Source organism: Ranitomeya variabilis, chromosome 3 (assembly GCF_051348905.1).
Source record: "Ranitomeya variabilis isolate aRanVar5 chromosome 3, aRanVar5.hap1, whole genome shotgun sequence".
Classification (NCBI taxonomy): Eukaryota; Metazoa; Chordata; class Amphibia; order Anura; family Dendrobatidae; genus Ranitomeya; species Ranitomeya variabilis.
In genome coordinates, this window is record NC_135234.1 from 788,515,988 (window position 1) to 788,534,668 (window position 18,681).

Sequence of the window (18,681 nt, forward strand, 5' to 3'; positions counted from 1 at the left end):
ATGTATCTTTATAGAGAGAATGAGAAGATAAAAGAAACTGTCAGAAAAGAGTAAATGTGTTATAATGTCATATGATGAGAATTGGAAATGGGAAACGCTCAGCCAAACCTCTGTAACCACCGGCTGTAATCTAACACCTGGAAACCGCCAGGATGTTATTTCATTCATCCCTATTTGTGCCTCCATCATTATCAGCTGCTTTATAAGGGGCAGATAGTGAGAGAAAAAGTATTGGTTATTCCGCTGCATTGTGACATCATCTCTTACCTTATATGGAAGCGGGCAGTGATGTCACACAGGTGAGTGATGATGTCACAATAGAGCGGAACCTTAAAAACCCTCCGTTCCATCTCACTGGCTCAGACTTGGTATATGTCTGTCTGCTGACAACACTGTACCTAGATCTTCTCCTTGTGAGATTAGCGATTTACTTGAATAGAGGAAAACTTCTGTATTAGCGAATTAATACTTCTGGATTTTCCTGAAGATCACTGACTGAGGACTTCTACATCTGGAGGTAAGTCTATTTTGTGTTGTTATTTATGAAACTATTATTATTTATTGTTATAGCGCCATTTTTTCCATGGCGTTTTACATGTGAGGAGGGGTATACATAATAAAAACAAGTGCAATAGTCTTGAACAATACAAGTCACAACTGGTACAGGAGGAGAGAGGACCCTGCCCGCGAGGGCTCACAATCTACAAGGGATGGGTGAGAATACAGTAGGTGAGGATAGAGCTGGTCATGCAGGGGTTTGGTCGATCGGTGGTTACTGCAGGTTGTAGGCTTGTCGGAAGAGGTGGGTCTTCAGGTTCTAACTAGAAGCTTTCTTCTCATTATTTTTTCATGTATTCTTGAATTTTGTATGAAAACACTTTTTGCATTTGTTGCCATTTTCTGACACCCGTAGCGGTTTCTTTTTTCGTGATTTGGGGTTGGGTGAAGGATTATTTTTTGCACCCTGAGCTGTCGTTTTTACTGATACCATGATGGGGAACATGCGATGTTTTGATGAGTAACTCGTCCGGCACAAATCACGGCACAATACAACAGAAAAAACATTTTCATGAATATTTTTATTTACAATTCATGAAACAAATCCAGTCCTCAGTGACCGGATATAAGAGTAGGAATGGCCGCGAGAAAACCAGGGAGCAAATATCAGTGTCCAGCAATTTACAGGGGGACGAGGGGAGATTTCCTTTATTAATAAATAGTAGTAATAATAATGGCAGCCAGCGCTCTACTTGTATGGGGCAGGGCGGGCTGCACCAGGGATTATAACGTGTAATATGGCTCCAATGTTTTCTCCTCCCCTTCAGATCTCCCTCCTGACTCTGTCTGGTCCAGGACCACAGAGGGGACGTCAGCTCCTGGCTGTCTGGTCCAGGACCACAGAGGGGACGTCAGTCACCACCTACATAAGCTGAGAAGAGAACGTCAGCGTGCACAGGACCCGCAGAGCCGGACATCTGTAGAGTGAGTATAATGGCGGAGGAGCCACCGCCGGGGTCCATCTTCTTACACTAATTAGATAAGTGGAGGAGGCCGGACCACGGCTGTCGGCACTAACCACTGAGTTAGGCCAGAATTGCACCTGACAACCTCCCGAATTTAACCACTATCATTCGGCTACTTGTTGGCTGATTGTCGGGTGTCTGATGGCCATTAAAGCATTTCTTACTGCTGGAAAATACTGACCAAATACTGAGCATGTGAACGTGGCCTAAAGCTGAAAATTATTTGGTTTAGATCTGAAATAAAACTTGTGTCAGAGTATAATGTAGCCCCCCCCTCATAAAATATGTAGCTCCCCTCATAAAATATAATGCAGCCCCCTCATAGAGTATAATGCATCCCCTCCCATAGAGTATAATGTAGCCCCCTTAAATAAAATAATGTAGCCCCCTCGTAGAATATAATGCAGCCCTCAAATAGAATAATGCAGCCCCCTCATAGAGTAAAATGCAGCCCCTTCATAGGGTATAATGCAGTCCCCTTAAAGAATATAATGTAGCCCCCTCAAATACTATAATGCAGCCCCCCATAGAGTAAAATGCTGCCCCTTCATAGGGTATAATGCAAACTCCCATAGAATATAATGTAGCCCCCTCATATAATATAATGCAGCCCCTCCATAGAATATAATGTAGCCTCTCCATAGAATATAATACAGCCCCACAGTCCTACAGTCTTATGGCCACCAGTACTAACTGATATATATATATATATATATATATATATATATATATATATATCCCACAATCCTCACCTCTCCTCCTCATTCCCCTGCGGTTCCAGACTCTGCTCCAGTCTCAGCAGCTGCACTGCCATCTGCCCGGCACACAGTATGAGGTGACGTCATCGCGCACCGGCTGTGTCAGAGGCAGAGGGCAATGATGGAGCAGGGAGTATCATCTGATGCCCTCTCCTCTATTATTGCACCTATGATGCGGATACAGTTGAATGCGGCACATGCTGGGGGCAGCAGCGGTGGAGCAGCAGGCGACAGGAGGAAGGAGCCGACTGCTGCGGCTAAAGTCTGTGCCCGCTGCTAAAGAGAAATGAATATTCACTGCTCCCCACGCCCATGGCCAGTCCGACCCGGGCTCTACACACAGAACTGAGGAATAAAATGGTAAAAACTCATCTGTTCCTTATACTACAGGTGGAATAATACTCTACTGCTGGAAGGTTCTCAAAGTTTTACTTGTTGAGCGTTGAAAACTCCAAGTGTAAACTTTGTTCTGGATTAGGAATCTTATTTCCATCGGGAATTCACCAGATATTACTGTAAGTATTCTGAGGTCATAACAAACATTTCCTGCCTAAAAATAAAAGAATAAAATCTGACCGATCTATTGTTCATTTTAGGGTTGATAAACGACTACAGAGCTGAAATCTTGACAAGAAGATCCCTGTCGATTACTAAGATCCCAGCTGAATTCTGTAGCACTACTAGTGACATCACATTTCTTGGATTTACAAGAAGAGTAAAGTAGTTAGAAGGTAACGATACTTTTCTGTAACATTTAAGTCTAAGTTGCAATGTGTGACCATGATGTGAGGAATAGCGCCATTTCCGGCCATTATATGGCTTGTATGGTATTTTGTATTGTTCTACAGTTTTCACCCTACAGTCACTATCTCTAATTTGCATTTGTCTTTGAATCAGTGTCTCCCGCAAAAAAAGTATTTTACCTCTTTCCTTAGGCAGCACAGAGCCATGGAGGAAAGTATATATCAGTACTGAGCATTGCAGCTGTGAATCCAGCTCTGGTCTAAGCTAATATACCTGCTAGAATCCTGCAGGACAATGATTCTGTGCTTCCTCCTGGCAGTGCTCCTCCTCTGCCTCCTAACTTGTGAAATCTCTGTGCAGAGCAAGAGGGATTACAGGAGGTTATTCAGAGTTAATGAGCTCAGGAGACGGGAAAGGGGAGGAATTGACCCATAAGAATAGATTAAAGACGATTTCTCTGATATCATATGTTACAAAGTTTCTTATAATCACTTATACTAGTGATTTATACAGTTTGTTGCCGGGCAGTTCCCATGTAAACACTTTCTCGATGTTTTGCGGCTTCATCTTCTCGTCCTTCCATACTACTTATGGTCACTACTTTTTGGCTTTTGCGGTTTATTGTCCTATAACTTTTTTCCATTTGTGGATTATTTTGCAGGACTTCTCGCGCACTGAGTGACTTCTGCGTGTTGCTCTGCGCTGTGAGATCTGCGACTATTGTGCGCCGGAAGAGCACGTTACTGAACACTTTTGAGGAGAAACCATGAGTTCTCGGGAATTGAGGCAGCTGATCATGGACAACATTGCATGGATGAACCGGCCAGAAAACCGAAGTAAGTGAACCTTTACAATGTAAGGGGTGTGTGTGGGGGGATTATACCGGGGTCTTTTTGTCGTCACCCCAGTAACAACAGGTTCCACTCTCTAGTTCTTTCCATAAGAGGAGTTAGAAATATTTCTGCCTGTATACTGGGGACAATGTTAGACGGGGAACTAAACTAATAACTCTGGGTATTGTAGTAGTGACGATCGGTGGGGTCCGGACCCTCAGACCAGCACACATCGCTCACAACAGGGGTCAACATGCTTAGATTATTCTTGGGTGTGTGCAGAGCGGTGTCCCGGCCCAGTAAAAAGTTATAGAGAAATAATAGATAGATAATAGATAGATAATAGATGATAGACACATTTGTACCTGTCATTTATGATATTTTCTGTCATTATAATACATGAGTTTTTCCCTTCAGATCAGAGCCCTGTGATCGGAAGACTCAGGTCGTCTCAGACAAGAGGAGGAAGGATTGAAGATGACAGAGATTATTTACCTTCTCCAGAGAGAAGAAGAAGAGTTAGAGACCCATCCAGGCGCTCAGTACGAGAGGAGACCAGACACAGGAGCCGTTCGCCACATAGGCCGCTACCTGACCGTCCCATCTCTCCTGAGCCTTTACCACCGACCACGCGCCCTGACAATCTCAGGCCTGCGGAGGCTTTACCACCGACCACGCTCCCTGACAATCTCAGGCCTGCGGAAGCTTTACCACCGACCACGCTCCCTGACAATCTCAGGCCTGCAGAGGCTTTACCACCGACCACGCTCCCTGACCGTCACAGTTCTGCTGATGCGTCACTACCGAGCAGCAGCAATAACAGGAGTGGTGGAAATGAAGCGGCAACCACCTCCGGGGCCGATCCTCAGCCAAATTTTATTCCACCATCCGTCGGCACAGATGCTGAGAATCAGGCCGGATTAGATTCAGATGAGGATACAACACCACCGCAGGCTGCACCCCTGCGGAGGAGAGGACGGCGGAGAGGAATGACAAGGATACGGCAAATAGAACGCCTTCCTACCAGGAGCGCCACAGGCCAGGAGGAGATTCCTTCTTGTGCCATATGCCTAGGTGATTATGAAGTAGGTGAGCAGCTTATTGTGCTGCCCTGCCGACATCTTTTTCATCAGAGCTGCATTACACCATGGCTCCGCCAAAACCGCTACTGTCCTTACTGCCGCCAAAACTGTTTCCAACAGAACAGACAGAGAAGAGCATAAATCCCAACATGTGCTCGTGTACCCATCCCCTATATATATTTATTTCCTTTATTAATGATTTTTACTAAATAAAATGTATGTTTTTTATACTTATGAAGTCAGCACTCCATTTTTTCAGTTTTCTATGTTACCAGGAGTTTCTTCGTGTACTGCCATATTGATACATTTATAGAGGAACAGTCACACGATGCAACTACTTTTTACCTATTTATGCATCATTTCCGGAATTTTCTAAACTGCATCGGTGATATGTCCGCCACTGCATTACAGAATCCATTTAGCTCTAGTGGTCCCCATACTTGCCATAATCCGTTCTGCAATTTCTGGGGCAACACCTCTATTAAATCTGTGGACAGTTTGCTCCAATTTCAAATCAAGCACTAAATCTATTGTAATACTTCTAATCTGATTTACTATGCTGCACGTGAGTGTCCATATATATGGGGCTGCATTACACTATAGAGGCTGCCTATGGGGGTGCATTATATTAGGGGCTGCATTACACTATAGAGGCTGCCTATGGGGGTGCATTATATTAGGGGCTGCATTATACTAAAGAGGCTGCGTTATACTATAGAGGCTGCCTATGGGGGAGCATTATATTACATTATACTAGGGGGTGCATTATATTATAGAAGCTGCCTTTGGAGGTGCATTATATTAGGGGCTGAATTATACTATAGAGGCTGCCTGTGGCGGTGCATTATATTATAGAGGCTGCCTATGGGATGCATTATACTATAAAGGCTGCGTTTGGGGCTGCATTATACTATAAAGGCTGCCTGTGGGGGTGCATTATACTATAGAGGCTGCCTATGGGCCTACATTATACTATAGAGGCTGCCTATGGGGGGGGCATTATATTAGGGGCTGCCTTACACTATAGAGTCTGCATTATACTATAGAGTCTGCCTATGGGGGATGCATTATACTACTGAGTCGGCCTATGGGGGTGCATTATACTATAGAGTCTGCCTATAGAGGCTGCCTATGGCGGGTGCATTATGCTATAGAGGCTGCCTATGGGGGTGCATTATATTAGGGGCTGCATTATACTATAGTCTCCTTATGGGAGGTACATTATACTATAGAGTCTGCCTATGGGGGGTGCATTATACTATGGAGTCTGACTACGGGGGGTGCATTACACTTTAGAGTCTGCCTATGGCGGGTGCATTATGCTGCCGAGAGCACAACGGAGGGGCGCCGCTGCATCTACAGTCCCCTGCAGTGGATTCAGTCTCCTCCTACGGAGGGAGATCCATCATCCGGGGTCAGATGTGTCAGCCCCTCTGGAAACAAAAGGCATGCTGGGAGATGTAGTTCCATGATGTCATTAATGAGGGAAGTAGCCGGGTCGTCCTTCCTACACCACACGACGTACCCCAGAGCCTTCGAGCCGCTCCTCATCCTCTTCATCCGGGGTGGAGAGGACGCGGATAAACGACAGACCGAACTGCTCCTGCTTGTTGAAGGGCTGCGTGCAGGTGACACGGTCCCACTTCTCCAGGGCGGCTCCTGCGAGGAAGTCTCCTGCCGAGGGGAGTCTGCTCTACAGAAAAACCTGCAGTCCCCCCAGAGCAGCACACACTCCAGTCACCTCCAGAGCTGCATCCACTGAAAATATTCATATACTCCAGCCACCACCAGAGCTGCATCCACAGATAATATTCATATACTCCAGCCACCTCCAGAGCTGCATCCACAGAAAATATTCATATACTCCAGCCACCTCCAGAGCTGCATCCACTGAAAATATGCATATACTCCAGCCACCTCCAGAGCTGCAGTCTGTAAATTCACACATTATGCTCCACTCACATCTACAGTGGCATGTAACCGTTTATCCCCTGCTGGCCAGAATCACTGTTATTGTGAACAGTGAAGAGAGCTGAAGATGAAATGATCTGTAAAAGGCCTAAAGTTACAGATGACGCCTCTCCTTGGTGTTTTAGGCAATAAAAATATATATTATTTTCATCGTTTACATTTTAAAAATTATAAAAAGGAAAATGAGCAGATGAAAAAGTTTGTGCACCCTGCATGGTTAGTACAAGTATCAGCCTGTAAACGCTTTCTGTATCCAGACACGAGTCTTTCAGTTCTTGTGTGAGGGATTTTCCTCCGTTCTTCCTTGGAGAATTCCTCCAGTTCTGTGAGATTCCTGGGGCGTTTTGCTTCCTCTGCTATTTTGAGGTTTCGCCACAGATTTTCAATGATGCTGAGATCAGGGGACTGTGAGGGCCATTGTAAAACCTTCAGTTTGCCCCTTTTCAGGTCTATTGTGGATTGTGACGTGTGTTTAGGACCATTCTCCATATGTAGCAGCCATCCTCTTCCTCTTTTCACCTTCAGCTTTTTTACAGATGTTTTTTTCAAAAATTTGTTGAAATTTCATTGAATCCATTCTTCACTCTACCCTTGAAATTTTCCCCAAGCTATTGGCTGCAACACAGTGCAAAGAATGATCCTCCCCCATGCTTAATGGTTGGCGAGATGTTATTTTCCTGACATTCTGTGCCCTTTTTTCTCCACCTTTTATCATTGTGGCCACACAGTTCTATTTTATCCTCATCGGTCCACAGGACTTGTTTCCAAAATGCATCAGGCTTGTTTAGATGTTCTTTGCAGACTTCTAAAGCTGAATTCCATTGATTGGATGCAGGAGAGGTTTTCCTCTGATGACTCTTCCATGAAGGTCATATTTGTGCAGGTGTCTCTGAACAGTAGAACAATGTACCACAACTCCAGAGTCTGCTCAATCTTTCTGAAGGTCTTTTGCAGCCAAGTGGGAGTTCTGATTTGCTTCTCTACCAATCCTATGAGCAGCTCTTGATTACATTTTCCTTGGTCTTCCAGACCTTATCTTGACCTCCACTGTTTCTGGTAACTGCCATTTTTTAACTACATTACTAAATGAGGAAAAGGCAACATGGAAACGCTTTTCTATCTTCTTATAGCCTTCTCCTGCTTTGTGGGCTCCACCATTTTCCTTTTCAGAATGCTAGGCAGCCGCTTAGAAGAATTCAAAGCTGCTGTTTTTTGGTTAGAGGAGGCTGGGTTTTTATAAAGCTGGGAAATTTCCATCATCGGCCTTTCCTAACAATTATAGTGAAGAAGCCATAACCTTAACAGGCTAATTAAGGTCTGAAACCTGGGTCAAAGTTATCTGAGCACACATATATCCAAGGGTGCACAAACCTTGGCATCAGCCAGTTGTCCTTTAAGTAATTTTGAAAATCTAAAAGATGAAATTACCGTATATACTCGAGTATAAGCCGAGATTTTCAGCCCACTTTTTTTGGCTGAAAGTAACCCTCTCGGCTTATACTCGAGTCATACCCAAGGGTCGGCAGGGGAGGGGGAGCGGAGCTTTGTAATAATACTGCTCGGGAGACCCCGATCTGCCCCCCCACACCGCCACCGATCTCCTGATGCAATCCTGAACGTGGACACTGTCATGATTCCCAATGGCAGGGACATAGTCAAAATCAGGACTAGCTCTAGGAGGATGGAAACTAAGCTGACCGCGATGCTGAACCTAACGCACAACTAACAATAGCCGGGGAACATACCTGCGAGTTATCCCTAGATGTCTCGCACCAGCCGGAGATCTAGCTACCCCTAATAGAGAAAAACACAGACCTGGCTTGCCTCCAGGGAAACCCCAAAAGTGATAGTAGCCCCCAACATATAATGACGGTTAGTTGAGAGGAAAACACGTACGTAGTATGAATACAGGTTCAGCAAAGAGAGGCCCACTAACTAGATAGCAGAAAATACAAAAGAGGACTTCGCGGTCAACTCAAAACCCTACAAAATACCATCCTGAAATTCCCTTAACTCCGATATCAACTCATGACACCGGAGTGGTCATTTCAGTTCACTAGAGCTTCCAGCAGCAAGATTCATATAAATGCACGCTGGACAAAACAGACACAAAAATACAAATGATCCAACTTAGCTGACTCAGCAGACTTAGGAGCAGGTAGCAAGCAACAGAGGGACTCTGGTAACATTGATAGCCGGCACTAGAATGACTGAGAAGCCAGGTTATATAGGAAACTCCCATTTCCTGATGGGAACAGGTGCACTGGAAATACAAGACAGAAGTCAGCCAGTCCCATCAGTAACCACCAGAGGGAGCCCACAAACAGAATTCACAACAGTACCCCCCCCTTAAGGAGGGGGCACCGAACCCTCATGAGAACCACCAGGGCGATCTGGATGAGCCCTATGAAAGGCGCGGACCAAATCAGAGGCATGAACATCAGAGGCAGTTACCCAAGAATTATCTTCCTGACCATATCCCTTCCATTTAACCAAATATTGAAGTCTCCGTCTGGAAACGCGAGAGTCCAAAATCTTCTCCACAACATACTCCAATTCACCCTCCACCAGCACAGGAGCAGGAGGCTCAACAGAAGGAACAACCGGTACCTCGTACCTCCGCAACAACGACCGATGGAAGACATTATGAATAGTGAAAGATGCTGGTAGGTCCAAACGAAAAGATACAGGATTAAGAATCTCCAAAATCTTATAAGGACCTATGAACCGAGGTTTAAACTTAGGAGAAGAGACCTTCATAGGGACAAAACGAGAAGACAACCACACCAAGTCCCCAACACGAAGACGATAACCCACACGACGACGACGATTAGCAAACTGCTGAGTCTTCTCCTGGGACAACTTCAAATTGTCCACCACATGACTCCAGATCCGGTGCAGTCTATCCACCATAGTGTCCACTCCAGGGCAATCCGAAGATTCCACCTGGCCAGATGAAAAACGAGGGTGAAACCCTGAATTGCAAAAGAAAGGAGAAACCAGAGTGGCAGAACTAGCCCGATTATTGAGGGCAAACTCTGCCAACGGCAAAAAGGCGACCCAATCATCCTGATCAGCAGACACAAAACACCTCAAATAAGTCTCCAAGGTCTGATTAGTACGCTCCGTCTGGCCATTCGTCTGAGGATGGAATGCAGACGAAAAAGACAAATCAATGCCCATCCTGGCACAGAACGCCCGCCAGAATCTAGACACAAATTGGGATCCCCTGTCAGAAACGATGTTTTCCGGGATACCATGTAAATGAACCACATTCTGGAAAAACAAAGGAACCAACTCCGATGAAGAAGGCAACTTGGGCAAGTGTACCAAATGAACCATTTTAGAAAAACGGTCACACACCACCCAAATGACGGACATTTTCTGAGAAACCGGGAGATCCGAAATAAAGTCCATAGAGATGTGCGTCCACGGTCTCTTCGGAATAGGCAAGGACAACAACAATCCACTAGCACGAGAACAGCAAGGCTTGGCCCGAGCACAAACATCACAAGACTGTACAAAAGCACGCACATCCCGAGACAGGGAAGGCCACCAGAAGGACCTGGCCACCAATTCTCTGGTACCAAAGATTCCAGGGTGGCCTGCCAACACAGAAGAATGAACCTCCGAGATGACTCTACTGGTCCACTCATCTGGAACAAACAGTCTCCCAGGCGGACAACGATCAGGCCTATCCGCCTGAAACTCCTGCAAAGCACGTCGCAAGTCTGGGGAGACAGCAGACAATATCACCCCATCCTTAAGGATACCCGTAGGCTCAGAATCACCAGGGGAGTCAGGCTCAAAACTCCTAGAAAGGGCATCTGCCTTCACATTTTTTGAACCTGGCAGGTATGAAACCACAAAATTAAACCGAGAGAAAAACAACGACCAGCGCGCCTGTCTAGGATTCAGAGGCCTGGCAGACTCAAGGTAAATCAGATTCTTGTGATCAGTTAAGACCACCACCTGATGTCTGGCACCCTCAAGCCAATGACGCCACTCCTCACATGCCCACTTCATAGCCAAGAGCTCCCGATTACCAACATCATAATTTCGCTCGGCGGGCGAAAATTTTCGAGAGAAGAACGCACATGGTCTCATGACTGAGCAATCGGAACTTCTCTGCGACAAAACCGCCCCAGCTCCAATCTCGGAAGCATCAACCTCGACCTGAAAAGGGAGTGAAACATCAGGCTGGCGCAACACAGGGGCAGAAGAAAAGCGGCGCTTAAGCTCCCGAAAGGCCTCCACAGCCGCAGAGGACCAATTGGCAACATCAGCACCCTTCTTAGTCAAATCAGTCAGAGGCTTAGCAACACTCGAAAAACCAGTTATGAATCGACGATAGAAATTAGCAAAGCCCAAGAATTTCTGAAGACACTTCAGAGAAGTAGGCTGCGTCCAATCACAAATAGCCCGAACCATGACAGGATCCATCTCAATAGAAGAAGGAGAAAAAATGTACCCCAAAAAAGAGATCTTCTGAACCCCAAAAATACACTTTGAACCCTTCACAAACAAAGAATTGGCCCGCAAAACCTGAAAAACCTTTCTGACCTGTTAAACATGCGACTCCCAGTCATCCGAAAAAATCAAAATATCGTCCAAATACACAATCATAAATTTATCCAGATATTCACGGAAAATATTGTGCATAAAGGACTGAAAGACTGAAGGAGCATTAGAAAGTCCAAAAGGCATTACCAAATACTCAAAATGGCCCTCGGGCGTATTAAATGCAGTTTTCCACTCATCTCCCTGCTTAATCCGCACCAAATTATACGCACCCCGAAGATCAATCTTAGAGAACCACCTTGCCCCTTTAATACGAGCAAACAAATCGGTCAATAGTGGCAAAGGATACTGGTATTTGACTGTAATCTTATTCAACAGCCGATAATCAATACAAGGCCTCAGGGAACCATCTTTTTTACCCACAAAAAAAAACCTGCTCCCAAAGGAGACGAGGACGGACGGATATGTCCCTTTTCCAAGGACTCCTTAATATACTCTCGCATAGCAGCATGTTCAGGCACTGACAGATTGAACAAGCGACCATTAGGAAATTTGCTGCCAGGAATCAAATCTATAGCACAATCGCAATCCCTGTGAGGAGGGAAAGAACTAAGTTTAGGCTCCTCAAAAACATCACAGTAGTCAGACAAAAATGCCGGAACCTCAGAGGGAGTAGATGAAGCAATGGAAACCAAAGGTACCTCCCCATGAGCCCCCTGACATCCCCAGCTTACCACAGACACTGTTTTCCAGTCAAGGACTGGGTTATGAGTTTGTAACCATGGCAATCCAAGCACTAAAACATCATGCAAGTTATACAACACAAGGAAGCGAATCACCTCCTGATGGTCTGGAGTCATACACATAGTCACTTGTGTCCAGTATTGTGGTTTATTCCTAGCCAGTGGTGTAGAGTCAATACCCTTCAAAGGGATAGGGACTTCCAGAGGCTCTAGACTGAACCCACAACGCCTGGCAAAGGACCAATCCATAAGACTCAGGGAGGCGCCAGAATCCACATAAGCATCCACAGTAATAGAAGATAACGAACAAATCAAAGTCACAGACAAAATAAACTTAAGGTACCGTTACACTAAGCAACTTACCAGCGATCGCGACCAGCGACGTGATCGCTGGTAAGTTGCTGTGTGGTCGCTGGGGAGCTGTCACACAGACAGCTCTCTCCAGCGACCAAGCGACTTCGGCATCGCTGAAACTGTCTTCAGCGATGCCGAAGTCCCCATGTAAAAAAAAAAAAAACACTACATACGCACCTTCTGTCGTCCTTCATGTCCCTCGGCGCTTGCCGCACTGACTGTGTCTCAGCGCCGGCCGGCCGTAACAGCGGTGCCCAGCGGTGAACCGCTGTTACTGCAGGTTCACCGCTGGGCTCTGCTTTACGGCCGGACGGCGCTGAGACAGTCAGTACGGCAAGCTCCAGGGGACGTGACGGACAACAGACGGTGAGTATGTAGTGTTTTTTTTTTTACTTTTACCATGGTATCCATGGTAAATATCGGGTTACTAAGCGCGGCCCTGCGCTTAGTAACCCGATGTTTACCATGGATACCAGTGAAGACATCGCTGGATCGGCGTCACACACGGCGATCCAGCGGTGTCAGCGGGAGAGTTGCGACAAAAGAAAGTTCGTCCACTCTCCCTGCAACCAGCGATATCCCAGCAGGATCCAGATCGCTGCTGCGTGCCAAACATAGCGATAACGCTATGCAGGACGCTGCAACGTCACGGATCGCTGGCGATATCGCTGCAACCTCGCCTAGTGTGACGGTACCTTTAGACTGCAAAGTGCCAATTGCAAAAGATTTATCAACCTTTTTTGTGCGTTTAGAGCATGCTGATATAACATGAGCAGAATCACCACAATAGAAGCACAACCCATTTTTACGCCTGTAATTCTGCCGTTCGCTTCTAGATAGAATTCTATCACATTGCATATTCTCCGGTGTCTGCTCAGAGGACACCGCCAAATGGTGCACAGGTTTGCGCTCCCGTAAACGCCGGTCAATCTGAATAGCCATTGTCATGGACTCGTTCAGACCTGTGGGCGTAGGAAACCCCACCATGACATCTTTAACGGCGTCAGAGAGACCCTCTCTGAAATTCGCCGCCAGGGCGCACTCATTCCACTGAGTAAGCACAGACCACTTTCGAAATTTTTGACAATATATTTCAGCTTCATCATGCCCTTGAGAGAGGGCTATCAAGGTTTTTTCAGCCTGAATCTCCAAATTAGGTTCCTCATAGAGCAACCCCAGCGCCAGAAAAAACGCATCCACATTGAGCAGCGCAGGATCCCCTGGCGCCAATGCAAATGCCCAATTCTGGGGGTCACCCCGCAACAAGGAAATAACAATCTTAACCTGCTGAGCGGGGTCTCCAGCGGAGTGAGATCTCAGTGAAAGATACAATTTACAATTGTGCTTGAAATTCAAAAAACGAGATCTATCTCCAGAAAAAAACTCTGGTATAGGAATCTTAGGTTCAGACATAGAGGCATGTATGATAAAGTCTTGTATATTTTGCACCTTAGAAGCAAGATTATTCAGACTTGAAGCTAAACTCTGGATATCCATTTCTCAACAGCTGAGACCTGAGCCATTCAGGGATTAAGAAGAGAGGAAAGCAGCAAACTGCAATTATGGCTAGACAGAACTTCAGAGCAAAAAAAAAAAAAAAAGGTGTCAGGAACTTCTTTTCTCTCTTTCTTCAGCCAATACTTTTAACACATTAATGGCCGGCTATACTGTCATGATTCCCAATGGCAGGGACATAGTCAAAATCAGGACTAGCTCTAGGAGGATGGAAACTAAGCTGACCGCGATGCTGAACCTAACGCACAACTAACAATAGCCGGGGAACATACCTGTGTGTTATCCCTAGATGTCTCGCACCAGCCGGAGATCTAGCTACCCCTAATAGAGGAAAACACAGACCTGGCTTGCCTCCAGGGAAACCCCAAAAGTGATAGTAGCCCCCAACATGACGGTTAGTTGAGAGGAAAACACGTACGTAGTATGAATACAGGTTCAGCAAAGAGAGGCCCACTAACTAGATAGCAGAAAATACAAAAGAGGACTTCGCGGTCAACTCAAAACCCTACAAAATACCATCCTGAAATTCCCTTAACTCCGATATCAACTCATGACACCGGAGTGGTCATTTCAGTTCACTAGAGCTTCCAGCAGCAAGATTCATATAAATGCACGCTGGACAAAAGACACAAAAATACAAATGATCCAACTTAGCTGACTCAGCAGACTTAGGAGCAGGTAGCAAGCAACAGAGGGACTCTGGTAACATTGATAGCCGGCACTAGAATGACTGAGAAGCCAGGTTATATAGGAAACTCCCATTTCCTGATGGGAACAGGTGCACTGGAAATACAAGACAGAAGTCAGCCAGTCCCATCAGTAACCACCAGAGGGAGCCCACAAACAGAATTCACAACAGGACATACCCTAAGGGGTGTAGTTTTTAGAATGGTGTCACTTTTGGGTATTTTCAGCCATATAGAACCCTCAAACTGACTTCAAATGTGAGGTGGTCCCTCAAAGGCTAAGCAGACAGCTGTGAGTTGTTAATAGTCTGGGAACCTTTTGGGATATTGTCCCTTTTCCCACATTAGTAACATCAGCCCCGAGCTGTGGGCTTTCCCTCTGCTGGTTATGATAATTACACGGGACCCCACGCCATTTTTGTATTTCATTCTTAATTTTACGCAAGATGTACACAGCAGGTCTCCTGGTGGCGCTGATCTCAGAGAGACCAGGCAACAATGATGAGAGCTGCCGTCAGCAGCCGGCGCCTGGGATAAGCAAGAACTGTACTGAATTTCCCATGTGACGGTACGTGTCACATAGACGACACACGGATGTGAATCACGGACAAACGGATGACCCACGTACATGGACCACGAATCTCACAGTACTGATTTTTCCTATACAGTAATCACCAGGATGTGAGGAGCCCATGCAGGATACTGGGAGAGCTGGGTACGACACTATCTACTGCTGTAACTTGGGCTGGTCAGTGCTAGTAGTATTAAAATGAATGAAAACACGTAAGAGAGTAACACCGCCACCTGGTGGTGATAATTGAGAATGCAGACTCAGTCTTAGGAACAGATGGAACCCATTTTCCGTCACAGCCAATTTTTAGTTTTTCTTCACCTTTTTTCCCCACGAGCCCTGACACTTCTATTGTTCTGTCCCCATCGCTGTATAGCAGTTTATTTTTGGGGAGGAGCGGTACTTTTGTGACTGCTCCCATTCACGTTACAGTAGAATATCCTGAAAAACGAAAAAAAAATGTCACATTTGGGCAAATAACAATGTGATTCCGCCATTGACGTTTGCGTTCTGTTTTTACAGCCATCAATGTGCGGACAAATGACCGGATTGTCCAGCTCCGTGCAGAGACCATCATCTACAGTCAGGAAAAAGAAACGATTTTTAGTTATTTATTTTTTCACTTTTTCTTTTCCGGGACCGAAAAACGACAATTTTTATGACGGTCACCTCGAGATTAGATCATTACACACGGATGGATCCAGATTTTGATACCGTTTTTTATTTCTTTATTTTTGCTTTAGGATCTTCGGTTTTGTTTTTGGTTAATATTTTTCCGATCTTTTTCTCTATAACTTTTTCCTGTGTTTTCGTCCCCTCTGATCACTTCTCCTATAGGGGGGATCACTAGTATGGCGGCATTTATTCGGCTCCGTCCATGATGGCAAACCATCGGACCCCGCGATCACGTGGTGGGTGGGCAGGTGGTGTCCTAACAAGCTAGTTACACAGCGCAGGCGTCACTGATCGGACCCCCACCTATTGTTCCCTGGCCCAAAATCGGGGTCCGGAGGAGCGGCTGAAGTCAAAGTCTACTGCGCTCACTTGTGGTCTCAGCTGCGTCCTTAGCGCCAAAATAAAAAACTGGGGTCACAGATTCCGGCATGGACCAACCAGTGATCAGGGGTCCGGAAGACCCCAGTAAGTTTCCTTTTATAAAGAGTAGAAAGATAAAAAAGAAAGAGCCAAGACCGAAACCCCTGAAGCCCCCGGAGCCGCTGCAGCCGCCGCCCGTTACCTGGTCCTGCTGCTCCAGGAGCTTCTGCGGGAAGAGCAGCTGCAGGATCTCGTGTCTCCGGCCCCCCGAGGACCCCGCGATACAGAGACCTGCAGGACAGAGCATCAGTAAGGCAGAGACCGACGGACCCCCGCACTGTGCGGCATAAAGGGGGCTCCGAACTGCAACCAAGGCGGACGGAAATCTACAGAACAGGACGGAGCTACTGACTGCGGTAGACAAGGCACTACAAGTCTCAGCAGGCCCAGGGGCAGTGTTGTGCTAGCAGCATGGGAGTTGTGGTTTACCAGTCATGTATATACAGCTCTGGCAAAAATTAAGAGACCACTGCACAATGTTCAGTTTGTCTGATTGTTCTCTTTATATTTTTCAGTAAAATGTAAATTGTTCTTTTATTCTATAAACTTCTGACAACATGTCTCCGAAATTCCCAGCAATAAATTTTGTATTTTCTTCCTGAAAAGGAGAAATGGTCAAAATGTAAAACCCCAGTGATTTCAGACCTCAAATAATGCAAAGAAAACAAGTTCCTAATCATTTAGAAACAACAATACTAATGTTTTACCTCCGGAAGAGATCAGAAATCAATATTTGGTGGAATAACCATGATTTGTAATCCCAGCTTTCCTGCGTCTCGGCAGCTTTCCTCCAGTCTATCACTCTGCTCCTGGTAGAATAATGTCAGCCGTTCTTCTGTGTTTGATGGCTGTGACCATCCATCATCCTCCTGATTACATTCCAGAGGTTTTCAGTGGGGTTCAGGTCTGGAGATTGGGCGGCCATGACAGGTGACAGGGATTTGATGTGGTGGTCTCTTAATTTTTTCCAGAGCTGTACACAGCCCACAGGTAACAGGCGAGACCCCCGGTACAGGAGGTGACAGGATGTACCCACCGGTGTCCCCCGACCAATCCACGACTCTCGTCACCTCCTGCAGCTCAAATATCCCGATATCTGAGGACAACAGAGAACAATCACTGCGGCCTGATAATGTACGGACCCCCATAATAGCTTCACCCACAAACCCCCCATAACAGTGCGTCCTCCACAGACCCTCATAACAGTGCATAACCCACAGACCCCCCATAACAGTGCATCCTCCACAGATCCCCATAACAGTGCATCCTCCACAGACCCCCATAACAGTGTCCTCCGCAGACCCCCCATAACAGTGTCCTCCACAGACCCCCATAACAGTGCGTCCTCCACAGACCCCCATAACAGTGTCCTCCGCAGACCCCCCATAAGAGTGTCCTCCACAGATCCCCCCCATAACAGTGCGTCCTCCGCAGACCCCCCATAACAGTGTCCTCCACAGACCCCCCATGACAGTGCGCCCTCCACAGACCCCCATAACAGCGTCCTCCGCAGATCCCCCATAACAGTGTCCTCTGCAGACCCCCCATAACAGTGTCCTCCGCAGATCCCCTATAACAGTGCATACTCCGCAGACCTCCATAACAGTGTCCTCCACAGATCCCCCATAACAGTGCGTCCTCCGCAGATCCCCCATAAGTGTCCTCCGCAGACCCCCCATAACAGTGCGTCCTCCGCAGATCCCCCATAAGTGTCCTCCGCAGACCCCCCATAACAGTGCGTCATCCACAGACCCCCATAACAGTGCGTCCTCTGCAGACCCCCATAACAGCGTCCTCCGCAGATCCCCCATAACAGTGTCCTCCACAGACCCCCATAACAATGTCCTCCACAGATCCCCCATAACAGTGTCCTCCACAGATCCCCCATAACAGTGCGTCCTCCGCAGATCCCCCATAACAGTGTCCTCCGCAGATCCCCCATAACAGTGTCCTCCGCAGATCCCCCATAACAGTGTCCTCCGCAGATCCCCCATAACAGTGTCCTCCGCAGACCCCCCATAACAGTGTCCTCCACAGACCCCCATAACAATGTCCTCCACAGATCCCCCATAACAGTGTCCTCCACAGATCCCCCATAACAGTGCGTCCTCCGCAGACCCCCCATAACAGTGCGTCCTCCGCAGATCCCCCATAAGTGTCCTCCGCAGACCCCCCATAACAGTGCGTCATCCACAGACCCCCATAACAGTGCGTCCTCTGCAGACCCCCATAACAGCGTCCTCCGCAGATCCCCCATAACAGTGTCCTCCACAGACCCCCATAAC

General features: G+C 46.7%; 1 protein-coding gene across 3 annotated transcripts; it reads left to right on the top strand.

The window, feature by feature from the left end:
• The first annotated feature begins 340 nt into the window (after window positions 1-340).
• Window positions 341-5,170, top strand: LOC143817535 (uncharacterized). Of its 3 annotated transcripts, none has more exons than XR_013224176.1 (6): window positions 341-517; window positions 1,326-1,482; window positions 2,672-2,796; window positions 2,878-3,012; window positions 3,687-3,861; window positions 4,263-5,170. XR_013224176.1 is itself a non-coding variant. In XM_077299026.1 (6 exons), exons 5-6 carry the CDS (start codon window positions 3,792-3,794, stop codon window positions 5,079-5,081), a joined length of 876 nt encoding a protein of 291 aa, XP_077155141.1. In that variant the 5' UTR covers window positions 344-517; window positions 1,326-1,482; window positions 2,672-2,796; window positions 2,878-3,012; window positions 3,687-3,791; the 3' UTR covers window positions 5,082-5,170. The 3 variants fall into 3 exon arrangements, 2 of the variants coding, with proteins under 2 accessions (XP_077155141.1, XP_077155142.1); XM_077299026.1 differs by having other exon boundaries at window positions 344-517; window positions 4,276-5,170; XM_077299027.1 differs by lacking the exon at window positions 1,326-1,482 and having other exon boundaries at window positions 344-517; window positions 4,276-5,170.
• The last annotated feature ends 13,511 nt before the right edge of the window (window positions 5,171-18,681 follow it).